Raw genomic sequence first — 22,480 nt, forward strand, 5'->3', positions numbered from 1 at the left:
CTTTCTGTTTCTGTATCTCTTTGTCTTTCTGTTTCTATTTGTCTTTATTTATATCTCTTTTGTCTCTATTTCTACACCAGTCATTGTAGGCAGGGGGACGGATTAAGATTTTTGGGGGTTCTGGAAGCTGGCTATTTCAAGGGGGCCCAATGTTACGAATAATTCCAGCGCATAAAATTTCTTTCCTGCCTCATAAGCTTATCCAAACACCGAAAACTATGCGGTATTATTTTAATATGCTCCAAGTTTACAATAATTAGTTTAATTACATTCATTATTAACAGTTAAATGTTCATATACTGTAGTGTAACACGCAAATGACAAATAAAAGTCGAATGGTCAACCTCACAAAAAGTATCGTGAAGACGCTGGTGGAAGAAGACTTAACTGTATTAATACCGCCAGCGAGAAAAAAACAGCATGGGCATGAAGCGTATAATAAGTTGATAGCTATATTTAGTAATAAAGAATGGGATTTGGGGGGAGAGCCTGGGCTCCATTGGCTCGGCCCTTAATCCGCTCCTGCCCTAACAGCACAATTACGTAGCAGACATATGCCTATGATGTTCCTTCAAGTACATGCGAATGTGTCCAGTGTGTGCCTTATGTACATATCAGACAGAAATCACATGGATGGCAAGTGGTAGTGACAGTTTATATCTGACATGTACAGTCGAAACTTTAATAAGAGGAGGTTGGATATATAAGAAATGATAGCTTTTTCCAGTAGCAGAATAGTTTCATTGTATGTCTGATAGTTGGACAACCAACATGACAGCAAATACATGCAAGAAAACATAACGTGCCAGGATATCCCTTCACTTGGAGGGAAAAGTATTTCTATCTGAGAGCATCACTTAGAGAAACAACCACAAGGTAAATCTGCAGAAATTCCATTCACGTTAAGTTCAAAGAGATAGGAATTAATGCAAAGGAAACGAAAAGAATAATACGCATCATGCAGAGACAGAAAAAGTATGGAAAGCTAAACAAAAGGAGAAAAGAAGGAAAGAGGGAAAGGAAAGAGCAAAACACTTGGGAATAAATTAAACTTTAACACTTAAGGATAAACAGTCTCCGTCTATCCCCTTTTACCATGTATTGTCTTGTTTTTTCTCCCTTCATGGGATAAATCTCTTTCAGTATCAAATGCGAACATCATTTATAGTGTTTAATTACTTGAAAAAAATGTAACTCACAAGGTTCGCGACACAGTTGTCCCGTCCCTTTTCGGACCAAACCTAGTGGACATTGTAGAACTTGACTCCCGATGTGCGGAATGGGTTGGTATTCGCTAGACTAAAGCCTGGTTTAGCAGTAACCGCCGTTGGAACGTCGCCAATCAGTCCGCCAAGGCCGACCGGCATGCCTGTGGCTACAGAGAAACTCACCGTAAAGTTAGTTTGTGAAAGCGTTGTTTTGTGCTGTTTCGCGCTGGTTCTTGCTGTTTCTTTGTATGTTTGAATGCTGTTGTAGTAGTATGGCAACGGCTGGGAAGAGAGTTTTGTGTTACATTAGCAGTGTGTTTGGACTGATTGTGTGGACTCTGCATCCTGTGAGTGTGGATCAAGAGTGACTGATTATAGTGGACTCTCCTTTAAGTGTAATATGTTTGACAGATAGACTTGTGCGGGATCCCGAATAAGCGACATGGCTTCCCGAGTGACGAATAAAATCTATACTGCGAACATTGTTCACCTCCTCTAGGAGCGCCTGTGCACATGGGAATTTGCGCAGACACGATCGAATCAACAGGAAATCGAACTGGCCAATATTATTTGGGACATGGTCTTGGTTGCAAACTGCAGTGATGTTTCCAGTCATGGAAACATTGGACATTGGATCTGTTGGGCGTGACATTGATGAGAATTTCCAAATTGTGGTTGACGATTCGCATACCGCAGCAACTTCTGTCGATTCTCCATACAAGTCAAGTCCTGCAAAGTGGCGTAGAGCATCTAGTGAAGGTCCTACTGCCAAGCAAAAGTTCAAAGCCATTTCCTTGAGGGCAAACGACTTTCACCAAGACAAGAAGACTTGGAAAACTGTCAAGTGCGTCATGTCAAAATGCTCGTTCCTGGACAGTAATGAAGACTCGGCTCGGAAATCACTAAACCGTTGGGTCGAAGCACATCAAAGAGGAGGTAGTCGGGAGGAAAAGCTGCGAGATGTCTACGAGCATGTTTATGACAAGTTCATTAAAGCCAGAGACAGTCGCGAAATCATCCATGACACTCGAATCAAGTACAGGACAAATGCAAGAGCGAAAGAACTCGGTGGTATTCCAAATTTCATAGCAAGTGACCGCTGGATTCAAAGATTCAGGCGCACCTACAACTTGACATCACGTAAAATCATGATAATCATCACACGTTCAAAGTTGGTCAAAGAACCTAAACGAACCGAGGAATTGGAAGCATTCCGAGTGCGGGTCAATGGCAAGATCGAGCGGTACGGTGTCGATAACGTTTTCAACATGGATCAGTCTGGTTTTCAACTGGAAATGCACACAGGGCGTACTTTGGCAATCAAAGGTTCACGGCACATCGAAGTCGGTGTCCAAAACGTTGATTCTACAAAGCACAGTTACACAATTCAACCGATTCTGTGTGCTAACGGAATTTTACATCCAATGTTATTCATCGTACTCAAGGAAACATCTGACAAAATTCCTGCCAATCCAAGACCACTTCCCCCACAACATTTGCAAATCTTTACGTTGTCGCCTCAAAGTCCGGGAAAATGACTAAGAAGCTCCTGGAAAAGTGGTGCAAAGATGTTTACCCCAAGGCAGCACGAGATCGAGTGTCGTGTCTGACCATCGACTCGAGGAAGCCATACGCGGACATTGATATTCATGTTTCCGACTGGAATGACTGTTGACATCTAACAAGTTCCCGAAGGATGTACGGACGAAGGACAGCAGCTTGATGTTCGCCACTTCCATCAACGTAAAGTTTTCCAACGATACATCGAGGACCACATCTTGTGCGATGAGCCTGACATTGATTTGAAACAGCGGAATCAAATAATGAAACGGCAATCTTTAATACATCATCAACTGTGCTCTCCTAGATTTCGTGAAATGAATCGATCGGCTTGGAGAAAGGCTGGCTTCGACGTCGGCGATGCTGGGGCATTCATCACTCCCAAAAAGTTCTGCTTCGATCAAATTACAGGTGAATATTTCATTTGTGATGTAGCTACTTTTATTGTATGTGCTTGGTGTAAAAAGAACTTGTGTTTCAGACATTATGATCATCATTACCATGACAATCTTGAAGATTATGTCGAGTAGAATTACTGGATGAAATCCTGTACTCATTTTCTTTGCAACCGAAATTAAATGGCTTATGTTAGGCCTAGAGTAACCATAATGATCGTGTTTTTTAGCTATAGTGTACTACATCCTATGAAACCTACAATGTTAACTTGCGCCTTCTAGGGGTCGAGAAGGAAGGGTTAGAACTTTTCCGCATTTATTCTTGCTCCACCTGAACCGGAAGTCGGACGGGTCAAATTGGAGGTTACATTACTGTACTCATAAGAGTATTATTTGCGAATATATAGAAATGAACCCTAACCACCCTGGGGCGGTCAGAATCGAACAGTTCTACAAAAGTTCCAACGACGTTTACTCCTAAACCAGGCTTTAGTCTGGCGAATACCAACGCATTCCGCACATCGGGAGTAAGGTCTACAATGTCCACTAGGTTTAGTCCCAAAAGGGGTGGGACAACTGTGTCGCGAACCTTGTCAGTCTGAGCTGAGACTCGACCACAGAATTCTTAGAACGACAGTCACACACGGTACCCACTTATCTACACAGGCTCTATCAAGTATGTTTATAAATCAACCAGTACACGCGCTGTTATCAAACATGTTAAATCAGCTATTGTCGGTGAGTTACCACAGTTACACTTGAAGTTTGAATTTTATTTACGGCCTTTAGCCATCTACGGCAACAGGCAGGTAAAATGTAGGATCAATCGGCAAGAAGAACGGCAAGTTGTGCTCTTACAAGGAGAAGGCACACTTTGGTAAGTGAACTTCAGGGCCATTTTTTGCGAGGTGGTAGTGCACATTTAAAGAGTTAACATTACAAACTCGGAGAGCGCAATGGGCAAAAATGACGGAGAATAAACGTCTTAAAATTTTCTACTCGCCTCATTTATCGTACGACGCCCGAACTTATGAAGTGACGGCGTTGCAGAGTTGAGTTCACCGGTGGTCGTCGAAAGGTGTGGAAGTGCTTTCGACCTGCTCCTGTGGTGTTACGATAAGTGACTAACGCTTGTGTGCTTTACAAGCCTTTTTTTTTAGTGTGGATTGTGGTTATTGAAAAAAACATGCTTTCTATTCGTAAAAGTACCGTGAAGTTTGAATTCGACCCCACTATACGATATATAAAAATTAGTCCAAGTGACATACATATTTGGTTATCTGAGAACTTCAGTGACGTTATGAACCAAGCAGTCGCTTTACAGCTGCATAATGAGGACTTTGCAATGTATGTGAAATTTGAAAATTACATCGTATTTAATGAAATCTTTTCTTTTTTTCTTCTTGTTTTTTAAGTTTTACGTACCACGGTTATGCCGGTTAGGCTAAAGGAGACGGTGATAATGAGAGATGAGTGAAGTGGTGGAATGAAGAAAGTGGGAGGAAACGGGAGAACCCCGAAAAAACCCACGAGCACGGTGTTTGTCCACCACCAAATTTACAAGGCGCGAGCTGGGATCGAACCACGGACCCCAAGCACCGGAGTTGAACGCTCTACCACTGAGCCACCGCGCCCCCATATTTAATGAAGTGTTGACTCAGTTACCTGAAATTGTTCCCTATGTGCATTCAAATGGAGTACGCAGCACTGTTCGTATTTGGAATGCTGAACTCAATTACATCAAAGTTCGGGTATTTGATTTGCCTCTTGAAGTCGACAATAGTTTTCTTCAAGATGTGTTGAGTGAATGTGGTGAAATCAAGCAAATTATTAACTAAAAGTGGATTGCTACTTATAAATATGCTATTTTGAATGGAATTCGCTTTGTATATATGATTCTAAAAAAAACAATTCCTTCAAAACTTAAAGTGATGTCATACACTGCATACGTTGCTTACTCTAATCAACCTAAAACGTATTTCCGATGTCTGGGGACTGATCATTACTCTCTCAGTGTAAAGTACCCTCCCGTGCTTCATCTCGACCAGCTTCTAGACCGAGTGCCTTACAAATGACTGATTTATCCACTGGCGGATTACCGACACAACGAAAAATAGGAACGCATGCTTTCGGGGATTCTTCTAACCATTTTTCTCTCTTTACATCTACCAATCATGACTCTCATAGTATTCTGCCTGCAATTGCCGATCTTAATGCCTTTCCTGCTCTCAAACCGCCGTCATGTGAAGAAACTGCCCCAGAACCTCTGTTGCCGGCTTCGAACCCGAACCCTTTAGTGCATATATCAGATATTGAACCGACGGCTGCCTTATCACTTAGTGAAAATACATATGCCATGTCACTCCAACATACGAAGAATCAAAATCTACTTCGTCTTCCCTTGATATTAATGATATCTCCCCTCGTTCCGAGAAACAATCGAAGCTGAGTTCTTTTCAAATACCTAGACGTTCTTTAAGGAAGAAGAGGAAAGTGTTGTCCAAGAACAGCAGTACAGTTACAGACAGTGAAAGTGAAATCGAGTCATTGACTCAGAATAGCGACGTTGAACCCAGTTTGGAAAACAACGAGACTTCGTCAGGCGATACACAACACGTCCAAGCAACGAAGCAGTCTGTTACCTAACCAGCTTTGGAGTGTTTCCCTCCCGTTTTTGTGCGTGTCTGTTAGAGGTGTTTTGCTCCCATCCTTTTGTTTACAACCATGGAATGCATTTCTGTGAACCAGTGTTTTTTTCTATCTTGTATTTACTATTATTGATTTTTCTGTTATGTCGATTTGGAGGGAATTACGTTTCGATAATGTCAATTATGATTGTTCTACCGAAGTTTACATCCGATATGAGGATCCTCAGTTCAATCCTGCTGTGATGTCAGACTCTCCCCCTTTCCTTCACACAAATGCAAGACAATTTTGTTCTTTAAATATAAATGGTATAAAGTCTGACCGTTATAAGCAGAACCTTAAACTATTTATTCAACAATATAATTTTGAATACATTTTACAACAAGAAGTCAGTTTTTCTGACTTCAGTTTTCTTCCCACATACAGTGCGATTGTAAATGTAAGCACCAATGCCCATGGAACTGCGATCGTAGTGAAAGAAGGTATTGACTACTCTCAGGTGAAAAGAATTCCATCGGGACGTGGTTACACTGATGGCATCTATGTGTTAAATCTTTATGGTCCATCAGGCAATAACAAACGTGCTGAATGTGAACGTTTTTATAATGAAGACATATTGTCCCTATTACTGGCAGATTCTAGTTTCGTTCTTGTGGGTGGTGACATAAACCCGTTGGAACAACGACGGGACACGACTTCTCACTTCCGTCCTAGCATAGCATTTCAGAATTTTGTTAAATCTTTATCGCTTCGAGATGTATGGTGGTTTCATTGGCAGTTTCCTAAATTCACGTACAAAAATTCGGAAATGATGTCCAGGCTCGATAGGTTGTATACCACGGATACACAGATGTATAAGGTCATCGAAATTGATATTCTTGTTCCACCGTTCAGTGATCATGCTGTCCTTTATTGTACTATAAAATTTCAGAAGTATATAAGACCACCATATGGATCATGCTTTTGGAAATTAAATACTACCCTTTTACAACATAGTGATGTGCGCACAGACTTTCATATGCGTTGGACATATTGGCAAAATCAAAGAAAATATTTTTCAAATATCATCCAATGGTGGAATCGTTATGTAAAAACCGAAAATAGGTGTTTTTTCAGGTCTAAAGGTCGTGAAGGAAAGCAGGATACACACAATACACTGGAATATTATTGTCGTGTTTTAAATGACTTCTGAAATCATCCTAGTAGCCCTACCAATCGTCAACAGATCAATCATATTAAAGCACGCATTCCTAGTGTACAATCACAATTACCTCAGAAATATTATGGCACAATGGACACAAATGATGTTATTCCCAATGATCAACCGTCCCTTTACCATTATGTGTGTCACCAAAAACAACGACTTTCTCAATATGTGAACTATCTTCAGACAGAAGATGGTAAGCTTTTCACAGACACTCATCATATTCACCAGACTATTTTTAATCATTTTAGCGACATGTATGGAACAATTACCAAGGATCAGCGGACTATTAGTGAATATTTCCAAGTATCGCTCCCTCAAGTACCTGCACATTTATGTAATACCCTTATGTCACCTATAGAGAAAGAAGATTTATTGTGTGCTTCAAACTTGCGAAGATTGAAAATGCGCAGGGCCTAATGACATCCCTTATGAAGTTTACAAGCAATATTGGGGATTTTACATCATATTTTATGCGAATTATATGATGAAATGCTCCGTCAACGTAACATACACGATAATTCAGGAATAATAATACTAATTCCAAAGAAAGGGAAAGCAGTTACTATTCACGATTATCGTCACATCACGCTACTTAACACATATATCAAAATATTCCAAAAAGTTCTTGATAATCGCCTTAAAGCGATCTACTCTTTGCTTATAAGTGACTACCAAGCCGCATTAAATCCGAAGTATAATTTTTTTTGCAGCGCTTAGTAAAATTCGTGATCTCTCAGCATACTATAAGTCTAAACAGAATCCTGTTTTTCTCTTATCCGTTGATTTTAAACAGGCTTTTGATTGTCTATCTCATGACTACTTATTTGCGGTCCTTCGTGCATATGGCTTTCCTCATTCATTTGTCCAGATTGTACAGTCAATGCATACACATGCTACAGCAAAGGTTCAAATAAATGGTCATCTCACATTCGCTCTCGATATCAATTGTGGCATACAACAAGGATCTCCGTTATCTATGGGATTATATTGTCTTGTTGTAGACGCTTTACTACGGAAACTGATGCTACTCCATGAACCTCAGTTACATGACTTTCAAGTACTCAATGTGCAAACTTTTGCCAACGATGTGAGTTTAATGGGCATGACACCGAAGCAATTTTGTTATCTCCAAGACTACGCGACTACCAAAAAGGTGAGTGGAGCTAACATTAATTATATGAAATCAACGGTTATGTTCTATTATGTGGCTGCCCACCTGGGCTATTTTCCTTTAATGGATACTTATACTATAGCCGATAGTGTTAAAATATTGGGAATACCTTTCTGTTGTGATTTACGGTGTTCTTACAATTTAATATGGGATCCAATCGTACAGCAGATTTGCTTATTAACTAAATAACATAAGTATCGTCGACTAAACTTACTGTAGAAAACTTGGTTCCTGAATATGTATATTTACTCTGAACTTCGGTATGTCGCACACATATACCCGTTACCAGAACTGTATGCAAAAAAAAAGAAGAAGATTCTTTATGTGGTCAAACATGTTCTTTCGAATTCATAGAAATACTCTATATCTTCCATGTTCTGCGGGGGGATTCAATTTAGTGAATATTAGAAAAAATGTCAGACACTGTATATGAGAACAACCTACCGCTATTACATGGACCAAAGGACTCATACGTATCTGTAGTTCCACTTTTGGGCAGAAAAATATATTTCCGAATAATTTGCCTTTAATTCGTTTTTATAAATTAATCCCAGATTATGCGCGTACTCTTATTCAATACTTGGCTTACAATGGTATTCAAGATAATCCCAGTGATTTGTCTTCCAAACAACTATATTCGCTGTTAATGAAACCAGTTCATGCGGGTACTAGTCCAATAGTGTACAAAAGATTTCCGCAGTACAATTGGCCACGTACATGGAAAAACTGTAATTCAGAGTGTCTCACAGTTGTTAGAAGTGCATGGTATTGCCTTATCTATGACTTATTGCCGAGAAATGAGAAATTATTTGCTATCCATCGTGTAGTGAAAGAGGTGTGTTCTTTATGTGGTCAACTTCATACTTTACTACATCGCATCACGTCCTGTATTTCCACAGACAAATTTGGGATGCCTTGTGTCGGATGCTGGGACTTGTTTGTCGACAGCCACCATCTACATTCTCTCCCTCCATCTTACGATTTCCAGACTATCACTGGTACACGCAGACCAAACTAAATGTGATTAATTGGTTGAATGGACATTATATGTACTATATGTTACAATATCCTACCAAGTTGTCATATTTGGATTTTATTTGGTACTTACAAAGTCGGAGATTGCATTTGTTTAATGCAACTCCTCAAATAGACAAAATAGTTTGCAAATTTCTTACGCACCTTGCTTGTCCAACAATAATTTAGTATTTTAATTTTTCTCTCTATAGTTATTTGTTTCTCCTGATTTGTTGTGTTATCCAATGTACTATTAACATTCATGAGAAATAAAAAAAAATTAAAAAAGTGAGAAAAAACAGCGACTCAAGTGAAAAGGGTCCCGAGTTCGATTCTCATTTGAGTCAAACCTTTTTTTTAATTTTTTGCTTCAAGCAATAAAGTAGGCATTTCTAACTATTAGCAAAATATTTATTCACTATATGTTTGTTTATAATGACTAAAACAATAGAGATTTTAAAATCACTTGTAAAATCTTTCAATGTTCCATGTTAACTAGCAAGAAAATTTATCTATTCCGTAAATATACTGATATCACGAGTTATGGTTACGACAGTCAACGGCGCTGATTTCTCTGTAAATTTGGGGGGGCATTCATAAAAAATACCTACAACAATACATGTAAAAATAAAAATACATATGAAAATACGTACATATTCATAAAAACACATGGGGCTCACATGAACTTGGGGCGACGGGCCTTCCAGCCTCCCATGATCGGCGCCCTTGACTACAGTCCTTATGTAATAAATGTTTTTGAGGCTTCGTGTCTACATCTGTTGACAGTGTGCGATTAACAAAGGAGTTAAGGGGGGAAATCCTCATTGCTAATACTGGATGTTGCTATAACCAAAGCAGATTTCCCCCTCATTCCCGTTGTAATTCTCACACTGTCAACAGATGTAGACACGAAGCTTCAAGAACATTTTTTACACAACGACTGCAGTAACAATAATACTTACGGAAGATATTAAATTTTCTTATTAGTTAACATGAAACATCAAAAGAATTTAGAAGTGATTGAAAATTTCTAATGTTTTATTCATTATAAACATATGTTGAATTAATATTCTACTTATAGTTACAAATGCAGTTAATATTTTACTTATAGTCACTTTATTGGTTGAAGCAAAAACAAGAAAAAAGGTTTGACTCAAACGAGAATCGAACCCGGGAACCTCTGCATTTTCAGTCGCTGATTCTTCTGACTCTGCCACGCCGTCACTCGATAAGTTTGCGTGTCGTACGATATATGCGGCGGGTACAAAACTTAAAGACGGTTTTTCTCCGTAATTTTTCCCATTGCGCTCTCTCAGTTTGTAATATTAACTCTTCAAATCTGCACTACCACCTCGCACAAAATGTCCCTGAAGTTCACTTACCAAAGTGTGCCTTCTCCTTGTTAGTCTGTTTTTGATGCTCTGGACTCTATCGCCTAGCACGCCAGTCTACACCATGACTCATACGTCTTTCATTCAGTGCAGGCACGTAATTAGGTTTTCTTTTCGGAAGGGGTAAAACACGAATCCTCATGAACACGTGATTCTAATATTTCAAAATTATCAATAATACGTAATAATAATAACAGTAGTAGTAGTAAGGGGTTACCTGACACTTTTGGCCCTGGGTCCCTGCCTCAGGACCCATGGTCCCTGTCCCGGGGTCAAGACCTAGGGGTACTGAGGACCACGCCCTCTAGATTTTGGCAGGGGTACCTTGGCCTACCCCCTAAACTTTGGCAGGGGTACATAGGATCATCCCACTTAAATTTTGGAAATTGCCAAATCTAAAATTTGGGCATGGTAGCCTAGAACCATAGTATGTACCTCTAGTAGTATTAGGGGTCTATGTCGTTCCATTTCATGGGTAAAAAATTACCAAAAATTTTAATTTCGGAGGTTTTTGACCAAATATATCGCCATTGTTGAGGTGTTATTACTCAATATGTTTATATGTAATGATGGGTAAATTCCCGGGAAGATATTTTTCGGGAATATTCCCAAAAATGGGAATTTTCCGGGAATTTATGTACAACCACAAAGAAAATTGCTTTCTATTACTATATTATAATTTCAAAGTTAAATTTGTTTTTATATCACTGTATATTATTACTGTTGTCCTAAGAGGAGTCTTTAAAATGTATATTCTGAACGATGTTATGTTAATTTATTATTATTTTATTATATTTAGAGAGTACGCATAAATGGATATTTATTTACAATATGTTCTATGAAAGTAAATGTGTTTCAAAAATGGTATAGTAAGCCCACATACTTTTAAACCGCTAAACAGTTTAAATATACATGTAAGTGGAATTTCTAAACTTGACTCTACTACTGATATTATAAACTTATTAAATTTTTAAGTGTTATAACAAACTAGGTTGGGTAACTGCCAGAAGACATATGTTCCACCATTTTATCAACGTTTGCATAAATATGTATCTTCACAATATTTGCAAGATACTTTCCTATCTTTATAATTTTGCATGTAACATTGCCATACATGACCTTTCTTCCTGCCCATTTCTCGAAATTTCATGGGTTAATTCACATGTAAAAGAAGTCCGAGTACCTCTTCAGAAATTTGAGTCAGAGAGAGAAGACAGACCGACGTCTAGTACTAACGGTGGTTTAGAGTATATTAATAGCAGTTCATCTCTATTTCTACATAATTCTAGATTACTTTACAAAATGGATCCTTTTCATTGTTTGTAAATTAGTACTTTGCTACTTTTCGCTATTGTTTAGCTTTGGGGGCCAGATTTTGCACCTACTTTTTTGCGATATTCTATTCCGATGGGGTTGTTTAAGATTTCATACGTTAAATTACGTTACCAGCATTAAATTCAGATAGCATTGCCGAGCGAACGTTAGCGAGTGAAGGCAGGTTAGAGCCCCGCAGGGCACGTTGCTTTCTATCTTCATTACCAACAATTCTCTCTCTTTTCTGACATAAATCACTTCTACTTAGCTGTACGGTTTGTACAAATTCCATACTGTCCTAAAAAAATGTGTTCGATACTTCTTGACTACTTGAGCACCACTATCAAATCAATTCTTCCATAAATCATCCTACTTTTTGCTAGTTTTGGGCCCCCAACATTAAACAATTACCGTACTTTGAAAAAATGGAAATGGAACTTAAAAAATCGTATTATTAATTTAATAAACTACAGTCAAAGAACTTTAAATTTTTTAACCTCCAAATTCTCTAAAACCTAGAAGTAAATCATAGTATATTAAAATAAAGTAATTAGTTATATGGATCTTATAATTTGGAAGATAAAGTAAAGAAATGGAAATATGGGAAATGGAATTCCTTCCCGGGAATTTATAGGCCAGGGAATATTCCCATTTTTTAAATTGGTTCCCACCAGGAATATTCCCACTGCCCACCATTACTCCCAACCCCAGAAGCCAGCAATGCAACTCAAAACGGAACTTTGTACCTGACTAAAGGAAGGTCTCTTTGGGTAAAATTTTTGAAGTACAACAGGTGTTACAGAGGACACTTTTACTAGATGGAACAATAGACGAGGCACTGGTTTCTTTCGCTCATGTTCTTAATGCAGCAATAAATACTTTGTACTGTTCAAAAAAGTAAAAACAATGAAATTTCCAACAAGGCACGGCGAACAGAATCACCACCCATTACGAAATAAAAAAAAAAAAAAAAACAGCTTTGGAAACTGTGGTGTGCGTTTCCAAATGAATACGTATCTTAAAACGAATATCTGATGTAGGACATAATATAGAAAATCTATTGAGATGCAGCAAATATCTAGACTATATTTCTAAAAAATCAGACACCAGCATCAACAACACTAAACAATTTATGTATTTTATCAGATCTAGGTTTAAAACTTCTAGCATACCTCTTGTAAAGTACAATGGTGTATCAGGTGCACAAGTTGAGGGAAGAGCAGAAAATTTGAATGAATTCTTTTGTAATAAATTTTCAACTACATAATCAACGTACTTACCTGTTCAATCCGTTTACTCGTCCACTATATCTCATTTATCTATTATGAGGATGAGATACTCTTATTTTCTCTCCGTCCAGGAGAATATAAGCTAGACCTCCCTTCGTTCGATATCATCTATTATTTCTTTTTCCACTTTCGCTCATTTTTAATAGATGTTTCAGGAAAACCTGTCTTCCCTGTTCTTGGAAAACAGCCCGTTTCTCTGCCATTTGTAAATGTGGATTAGAAAGTTCTGTATCATCCTAAAGCAATTTTATAATTAAAAAAATCATAAAAATAAAAATATAAATAAAAATGATGATGTGTTTTCCTGCATGGTGTTCACTTTCCTTAAGACTATGGTTGCGTGAATGTATCACTTACTGGTGACCGCGAACCCACCAGGCCCAGACGGGTAAGCTGTTAACACTCACTGACTCATCCACCAAACCAATCATCTCCGGAAAATCGAACTCAAATTGACTTAAATGTGAAGATTTCCAAGCCTCCTTCATTCTCACTCACAGTCCAGTATCCAGATCTGCAGTTCATCATCTGCCCTCCATCGCGAGATAGGTTGCAAATCACAATCTAACCGATACAAGACACTGACCCAAGAGTGAAACTGACAATGAGTACTTCGGAGATCTGAATGTTTGTATTTACTAGCCCAGATAAAGAAAGAAAAAAATCTCAACCTGAATTCTGAATAGCGCAACGGAATTGAATTTTGTACACTGAGTGCCTAAAATGAATTTAGTTGATCTTAACGAAGTGAATTTTCTGTGAGATCTGTTATTTGAACCCCAGTCAAACTAAGTGAAATCAATTTTGTATGTTTTCAAATACTAAACTTTGATTTTGTCACACTGTTCACGTACTGCTTTTCAAAACTCTGTATACTACATACTAACAATACCACTGAATTTAATTTACTACATAATTCTGAATAATGAGCTTTGCACTGGAAAAGAAAAGATTTTGTTTCGGCTCGTACCTTTTATTTACACTAATTTTCTGTATGACAAGAAACTAAACAAACAAAAAAATAATAAAAAAAAGTCGCAGTAGTTGGAAATGTGAATGAAAACTTTAACACAGCTTAATGGGTAAGTGTGCATACAAAATTGAATAGAATCACATTCTCTCTTCACATCTCGTGAGTAACTTTTACCTGTATTCAATTTCTGTCGACTGTGAAACAACTTGTATATTATCACATTTGCTACAAGGAAACAGACTAGTCACATAAACTCTATACTACGTACATGTATTACTAGTCGTGTCTGTGTGCTATATACTAGACTTTCTTTTCTTTCGTATTTCTCTCTGGTCGATGTTGTGCAAGTGGGGCCAGCACAGAGGATTTATACCCGTAGGGTGACCTCTTTGTATAAGCTTAGGCCTATCCACATTTACCTTTCACAACAAAATGTTTGAGATACAGAGAAAATACACATTAGGAAATTTAAATAAAATGTATACTTAACCTAACACATATAAAAATCACTTCTCTCAGACATATATTGTAGTATATTGCATGCAGTCTTTACTAAGGACGTATAGAACGCCTATCGTTTAGTTTTAAATTCTTTTTAAATTCTCTCTAATTAAAAAGAAATATCCATATATGTTCTTAAAATCTGAGCTTTGTTTACTAGTTATGCGAATTCAAAATACAAAGCGAATATTTCACCGTTGATGAACTTCTCCCATTATCAATAGCCGTACGTGGCACCCTTGTCATCAATGTGAGCCGAAACTTTTCGTAAACATTTGTCTCATCGTACCCAATCTAAAGTAAAGGTGAGCCGAAAAGCAGAGAATGGATTTGCATTGTAGTATCTAGCAGTACGGAAAATTTCGAGGTTTACACATCTAAAATATAATTTTGGGAAGAATATATGTACTCGAAAAGTACACACATTTCATGGACTGTTTATGACAATCGTCAACACTGAAACTTAAAGAAAGAAAACCATCCCATTGAACGAGCTGTTCCTGTCACATCTCGCTTTTATATACTATGTAACTTAGGGAAAAACGACGCAAAGTTAGCATATTATGTTAAACATCACAACACCAAAATAATCATCTTCCCTCCAACGATAAGATTTACCAGGTTTAGTTCGGCCAAAACAATAATAATTTGGATTTACCTTCTATCACACTTACTTGTTGAAATCTTCCATATACAAGAAACAGATGTTAACTTCCTGGTCTGTCAGTCCTTGCCAGACTTCTCGAAGAAAATATTTTTTACCTCTACTCGGCTCAGTAGGTCCCAGGTGATCCCAAAAATAGCATTTTCTGGCCGCTGCTTGGACTCCGGACAACGAGGCTTCACCAAGATGGCTTACGTCAGTCACACACGCTCTGACGTATTAGTTTGCTCTCACTGTCACAACTTTATAGTCCATTGAGCATAGCAACCAACTCACTGCATTCATATTCTGTCCACGGACATGGCTAGCTTCAACTATTGTGTAGTTACTTTAAAATTTCTGTTTTCCACGTTTTATGGCTACAAAGATAACTTTACGTCCACCTCTTAACACTGCTTCCGATAAAAGACAAAGACAATGGGAAGAAGATCCCTAATTGGAGGATTATTCTGAGGTAACTATATGATGGTAGGTTTATGTCTCGAGATGAAAGAAAGCCGAAAATCTCAACCACAACTGTGATTGCGGAAGATCCAATCATAGATGATTTAGATTAAACAAAGAGATGCTTCAAGAAGCTACTATGGCTGGCTTTACAAATGTAAAATTTAGGAGAGTTTTTTAAATAAAAATTTTGATTTCTTTTGAGGATCCCCTAAGCCAAAAGTATCCATGAAAATAAACTGGAAAGGATTCAAAACGACCGGATATGACAATATTTTCTAAAATAACATTAGATTTTGGGCTAAGTATATGAATATTGTCCAATATAGTTACATAACCATATATTTTCATCTAAATACACTAAAATCATCATTTCAAGTAACTTAACGCAAAATTTGCGATCTACCTAAAATTGAGTAAACGACTAATTATTATTTTTTTTTTTTGCAAAAGTTCAATAAATATAACATTCCTATACATACACTGGTTGCCCAAAATTTCCGGGCCATTTTACATTATACCATGTATAAGGTAACAGCAATATCTTGCTACTCTGAAACATATCAATCCTCTGCGAGAAAATTATAAAAGACATTACTTCCTGTTCAGTAAAATCCCAAAGTTGGTAATGAAGGGTGGGCAGCCAATAGGCCTACAGAGCGAGCCAAAACGTGATTTTTTTTCTCTCGCATTTAGAAAAAAATGTAAATAAAAGTTTCATTATTTTTCGGCCGCTGTTTCATTTTTAACTGCCTTAACATAAAAAATAATAGAAGAAGAAAATATCTGTACGAGTTAACATTAGAACTAATAAATGAAAACCTGAAAGCTCCTCCTAAAATATCAACTTATCAAAAAAAATTGCTGGTGTGCTTGAGACAATACAGAAAACAAACTACCGATGATGAACAAGTCTAACCAATTCGAGATATTTGTTACATCTGCAGGTCAAGGGAAAACAACAGAACTCGCCTGGAATGTAATAATTGTGGAAAAAACGTGTTCAAAAAACAGTCAACAATTATCGCTACATGCAATACATGCCAGCAATGACAGAAAGAAGGCAGTGACGTGGATGTTGATTAACTTTGAACCCTCCTTGAGTCTACATATTGCGGAAAAACATATTTGCAAAAAGTACTCAATCATTAGTGCTCTCTGCAATAAATATCAGCATTATCACAAGCTCAATGACATGGATGTTGATTAGGTTAGATTCTGTTCTTTTGTGATTTGTTGAGTGTGTTCACTCATATTTAGCAGTATGGTAATTTAATTTAAACGTATATTTTTGGTCAACAATGGTTTGTCGTAATTTACTAAACCTAAATGCTCCAAACATACAGTTTGCACCATGCACAATGCTGAAAAATGTGAATCGATCACGGCCGAATTGCCGCCGTCGCGAGCGGAAACGTGAATTGGCAGTACGTGAGATTGATAAGAGATATTGAACGAATTAAATCGCACTTTTGACAACTAAGATGCTTAGCATTCGTATATTTTATCACGTGTGTACCTTGAATATAACTTTTTATGAACAAACATGATTTTTCAGTAACTAGTTTCACATATCTTACAATGTCTTTCCACTAACAAAATATGGACTTCATGTAAACGCTTTTCACAATTATGCACAGGCATCTTTTACGTGTATGAGATAGCATGTTTCCCCAAAATTGATCTTCGAATATACCATTCTTCATAGTCTTGACACGAATAGTTCCTCCCATCTGTATTAACACATCTGCTGAGAAATATAAACTTTAATAAAGTTGTTTCTGCGCACTTGGAACGCTTTAGTTTGTTTCTTAATATTAAATAATATGTTTTCTCCTGTGTGTTTTAACATGTACATTGTAAAACGTGAGCTGTATATATATATCCTTTTCACCTGTATGTTAGAGTTTCATCTGTGTATTAAAATGTCCTGCCAAACTTGAACATAGACCAAATACATTTCCACACTCGTCGTATGTGTGAAGTTTTCCCCTTGCGTATATTAAAATTTGTCTTGCCAAGCTTGAACGCGAATGAAATGTCGTACTAGAATCAGAAGTTGCTAACTCATTATTCCCAGATTTTACAGGATCGCGCTTTAAGTTTTATAGAAATGTGTTGAAATACCGACATATTAATACAGTGATCTAAAATTTTATATGCTGGTGCGTTTCGCCAGGTGTGACATTGTCTTACAGTACCAGATACTTATAACGAAAACAACGTTTTTGAATAAATCTTAAAACCTGATTTAACAACTTTTCTTATAAAACGAGTGAAAAGTTGGTGAGTATACTCAACAACTTCTGAGTACACAATAAAGAATAAGTGATAAATACGAAACATAAGCACGAACTTTATTTTTAACAACCCACATGCACATTCACTTTACATCATCATCCCGAGCTTCAGAAACGATTGTGAGCGAGAAAGAATAGAATATACTGTGTGACGAACTTTTGGTACACACCCTCTTTCCGAACATAGAGGACGAATTCCGGTAAAGTCATTAACACTTCTGATAAGAGTTCCGTTAATGTCGCTTTGAAATCAAAGACGTCAGCAACTGGAGTGCAATTATGTTCCCTATTATTAGTGAGTTACTTTTGAAAACATACAACCTTAATACGATTTTAACCTAAGGTTTGTCTGATTAGTTTAACCGATTTGGAAGGGACGGACTTGATTTTTTCATCGCTTCTTTTCTTTAATTTGTCCAAAGTTTCTGTCAATGAGAATAAAAGAATTTCCTGGAAACAGAAAATATAAATATATGCGGTGAAAACGAAACTGTGCAACCATGTATCGGCCAGCAAGATGCAGCCAAAACGCAGATGATCCAGAAAGTCTTAGTTTTGGAAGACATGGAACATGTTTTTACGTTGGATCTTCACTTGTAGCTGACGAGGAGGGTGCATCCTCATTATTGGTGTAACTTGTGAAATCGTCACTCGAATCTTCCTGGGCGCCAGTCATCTTTTCTCTATGCAGCAATCCGTGTGGCGGCAAAGCAGGAGCGCCATTCGTAGAGTAGATGCGGAACCAATTTGCCGTAACATATGCCCCCAAAATACGGACTTGACGACTTGTCTTCCAAAACTCACATTCCATTACAAAGGGCAGGTAGGACATTTCAAGGGTTTAATGTGGTCTGCTACCTTAAACATTTAATTCCCAATTAAGCCTTTTTAGCAGGATATTTATCGTGCACTTAACATTTCTTCCAAACACTGACTTAACAAATTGTGACTGCGTCAAATTATTTTCTATATGCTTTGTCTAGTTACGTGTCTTGCCAAAACTTATTTCAAACTATATCTTATGGAACACCCTTCGCTTGGTGTTTGGTTATTGAACTGTGTGCTTTGACATGCGATTTGCTATATGTGAACCATGAGTAAATGCCATGCTAGGTTTGAGCGTAGACAATATCCTTTTTCACATCTATCACGTGTGAGGTTTTGGTCCTGTGTGGCTCAGCGCATATGAACGCTGAATAAATTCCATTCCAGGATTTTCCCCCTGTGTGGATTAACATGTGTCTACCCAAACTTGAACGTCGGTTAAATACCTTACCACACTCTTGGCATGTATAGTGTTTTCTCCTGTATCAACTAACATGTGTGTAGCCAAATTTGAACGTCGATTAAATGCCCTACCACACTCTTGACATGTGTGGTGTTTTTCACCTGTATGAACTAACATGTGTGTAGCCAAATTTGAACGATGATTAAATGCCTAACCACAATCTTGTCATGTGTGATGCTTTGCTTTTGTGTGGATTAACATGTGTTTTGTCAAACTTGAACTTCGATTAAATGCCTTACCACACTCTTGGCACATGTGAGATTTTTCTCCTGTGTGGATCATCATGTGTCTAGGCAAACTTGAACGCTGACTAAATGCCTTACCACACTCCTGGCACGTGTAAGGCTTTTCTCCTGTGTGGATTAACATGTGTTTAACCAAACTTTGACGTCCATAAAATGCTTTACCACACTCTTGGCATGTGTGATCTTTAACTCCTGTGTGAATTAGCTTGTGTGTAGCTAAAGTTGAACGTTGACTAAATACCCTACCACAGTCTTGGCACATGTGAGCTTTTTCTCCTGTGTGAATTAACATGTGTATAGCTAAAGTTGAACGTAGATGAAATGCCTTACTACACTCTTGGCATATGTGAGCTCTTTCTCCTGAGTGGATTAACATGTGTGTAACCAAACTTGAACGATATTTAAATGCCTTACCACACTCTTGGCATGTGTAGTGTTTTTCTCCTGTGTGGACTGACATGTGTCTAACCAAATGTGAACGTACACTAAATCCCTTACCGCACTCTTCGCACGTGTGAGGTTTTTCTCCTGTGTGGAATAACATGTGTGTAGTCAGAGTTGAACGTCGATTAAATGCCTTACCACACTCTTGGCATGTGTGAGCCTTTTCTCCTGTGTGGATTAACATGTGTGTAGCCAAACGTGAAGGTCGATTAAATCCCCTACCACACTCTTGGCATGTGTGTTGTTTTCCTTTTGTGTGAATTAAGATGTGCGCAGCCAAACTTGTACGATATTTAAATGCCTTACAACACTCTTGGCATGTGTAACATTTTTCTCCTGAATGGACTGACATATGTCTTGCCAAACATGAATATCCTCTAAATTCCATTCCACATACTCCGCAGATGTGGGATTTCTCACCTGTATGAACTAACTTACCGCTAGACAAAGTGTAATTTTGCCTAAAATTTTTAGATTCCTCATAAGAATGAGAAATGGCATTCTTTAATGTAATAAACGCATCTTCTTCACCGTGGAAAGCTAATACGTTATCGCGCCTGTAAGAAATTCAACAAATAAGGAAATGTGAATGAAGATGATGATTAAGTAGCAACAAAAAAATGTAATCATACGTGATATATTTCATGATAAAATTAAGCTTCATATGTTTTATTACATGAAATATTGTAGAAATATGAAGTGGAGTACCACACAGATGTCTCCATATTTCTCTATTCTCAAAATAAGAGGCTGTAATTTGTTTCACTATATCAAATTGAACCATTATTTATATCGTGGTGGTCATAAGTCTTTGACCAGGTAATGGCGGCTGCATTGAAACAAATGCACAGTATGAGAATTAAATGTCTTATCTGTAGTTTCGGGTGGAGAAAGAACAAACTTGCGATCCAAAGGTTTAAGAACAACTACTTAACTTATTAATATAAACTGTACTGAATATCATTCACTTATATCATCATAAGAGGAACAAGAAAGGCTTTTTGAAACGAAGAAAAAAAACATACAACTTTCCAAGCTGAGGCAGAGAAATTTAACGCAACCAGACTAAAGCCGAATCATTTACAGCATACTGATCGTGGTTCAGTGGCCTAGGCGCTTGACCAGTAATCTGGAAGTTCTTCGATCGAATGCACGTCGAGAATTTTTTTTTTTTTTTTTTTTTTACTTTAGGAATTTTGATGGCGATTGATCGGCGATAACACACGCTTTCTTACATTCAAATATTAGAATACTCGTTGTTTCAACACTCGAACTATCCAATTTTCAGGACTAATACTACTAACAATTATCTCGAAGCGTAAAAATTAAAAACTTATTATCGCTTAGGTCATACCATTACAAGCAGAAACGTGATATTAGGGGAAAAAATACTTCGGTTTTGTTTAATGTTGCCTATGAAAAGACGATTTCATCATCTCGATTCTAAAACAAACCAAACAAAATCGGGATGAGACATAACATTTTAATGCTAGACTGGACAAGGTTAACTCACACTATCGTCATGCTTTGGAAATGAGAATCGAGACGAGACGAAAAGTGTCGTAAACATTTCTCGTCTTATCTCGATTCTCGAAATAGTGTATGCCACTCTTTAAGCAACAATTGCTCTGTAGACTGAATCTTATACATTATTTTGTTACTTTGTATTTCAGAGCTCACTGAATTATGGTCTGTGTATATATTTTTGTAGCAAAGCTTTTATAATTATATCTGCAAACACCACAAGTTAGTTTATTACAAGCTTTAGTGCTCAATTGTATACAGTTCTTTTTATTAGTTATTTTCGTGAAAACGTACCGTAGAATATTTTCTACACGAAATATTAGCGGAAAGCTTTCGTTTAAATTTGAGTAGCTGTAGAGGTGCCTCATGAAGGTACGGAACCCCTTCCCCGATACCCCAACGTTTAAATAGGTTTCGCCAAATTTTACGGCAACTTTAAAACGTTTAATAGGATTATTATTATTATTATTACTGAAGTGTTGTAAATTTAATGGTACAACCTGTTCCACCCAGCTACTGCCTAGTGGGCATTGTGTTGAACAAACGTGTTGACAGGTTTTCTCCGTGTTCTGCCTCCTCTCACTTCATTTATTCCAATATTTCTTTCATTCTCATCATCGACATCTTCTGTAGCTTAGCCGGCATAACCATTTCTTGAAAACAAATTTTCTTACGGCTCTTGAGAGTTCAGAAACCCTACTTTCTACGCGAAAGTATTCTTCCCTACTTTCTTTCGAAATATACCGTTATAACATTTAGCTAGTTGTAGGGAAACTTTCCGTTATAACATTTAGCTCGTTGTAGCAACATATGGAGAGGGTATGTCCTGTTGGTCCTGACAATTTTCTCCAATCCCGACTATTTTGTAACTTCTGGCTTACGCTACGGGTGATTTTACAGGC

At 37.5% G+C, this 22,480-nt stretch overlaps 1 protein-coding gene across 1 annotated transcript in view; it reads right to left on the reverse strand.

The window, feature by feature from the left end:
- Positions 1-17,437: 17,437 nt before the first annotated feature.
- Positions 17,438-22,480, reverse strand: part of LOC145690993 (uncharacterized) — a 34,161-nt gene continuing 29,118 nt past the window's right edge. Inside the window, exon 2 of the mRNA XM_081766468.1 lies at positions 17,438-20,611. Coding sequence (XP_081622594.1) covers positions 19,531-20,611 — 1,081 coding nt within the window. The 3' untranslated portion in view covers positions 17,438-19,530. The remainder of the gene's footprint in view (positions 20,612-22,480) is intronic.

Source organism: Thermobia domestica, chromosome 7 (assembly GCF_964235325.1).
Source record: "Thermobia domestica chromosome 7, izTheDome1.hap1.1, whole genome shotgun sequence".
In the NCBI taxonomy this organism is placed as follows: Eukaryota; Metazoa; Arthropoda; class Insecta; order Zygentoma; family Lepismatidae; genus Thermobia; species Thermobia domestica.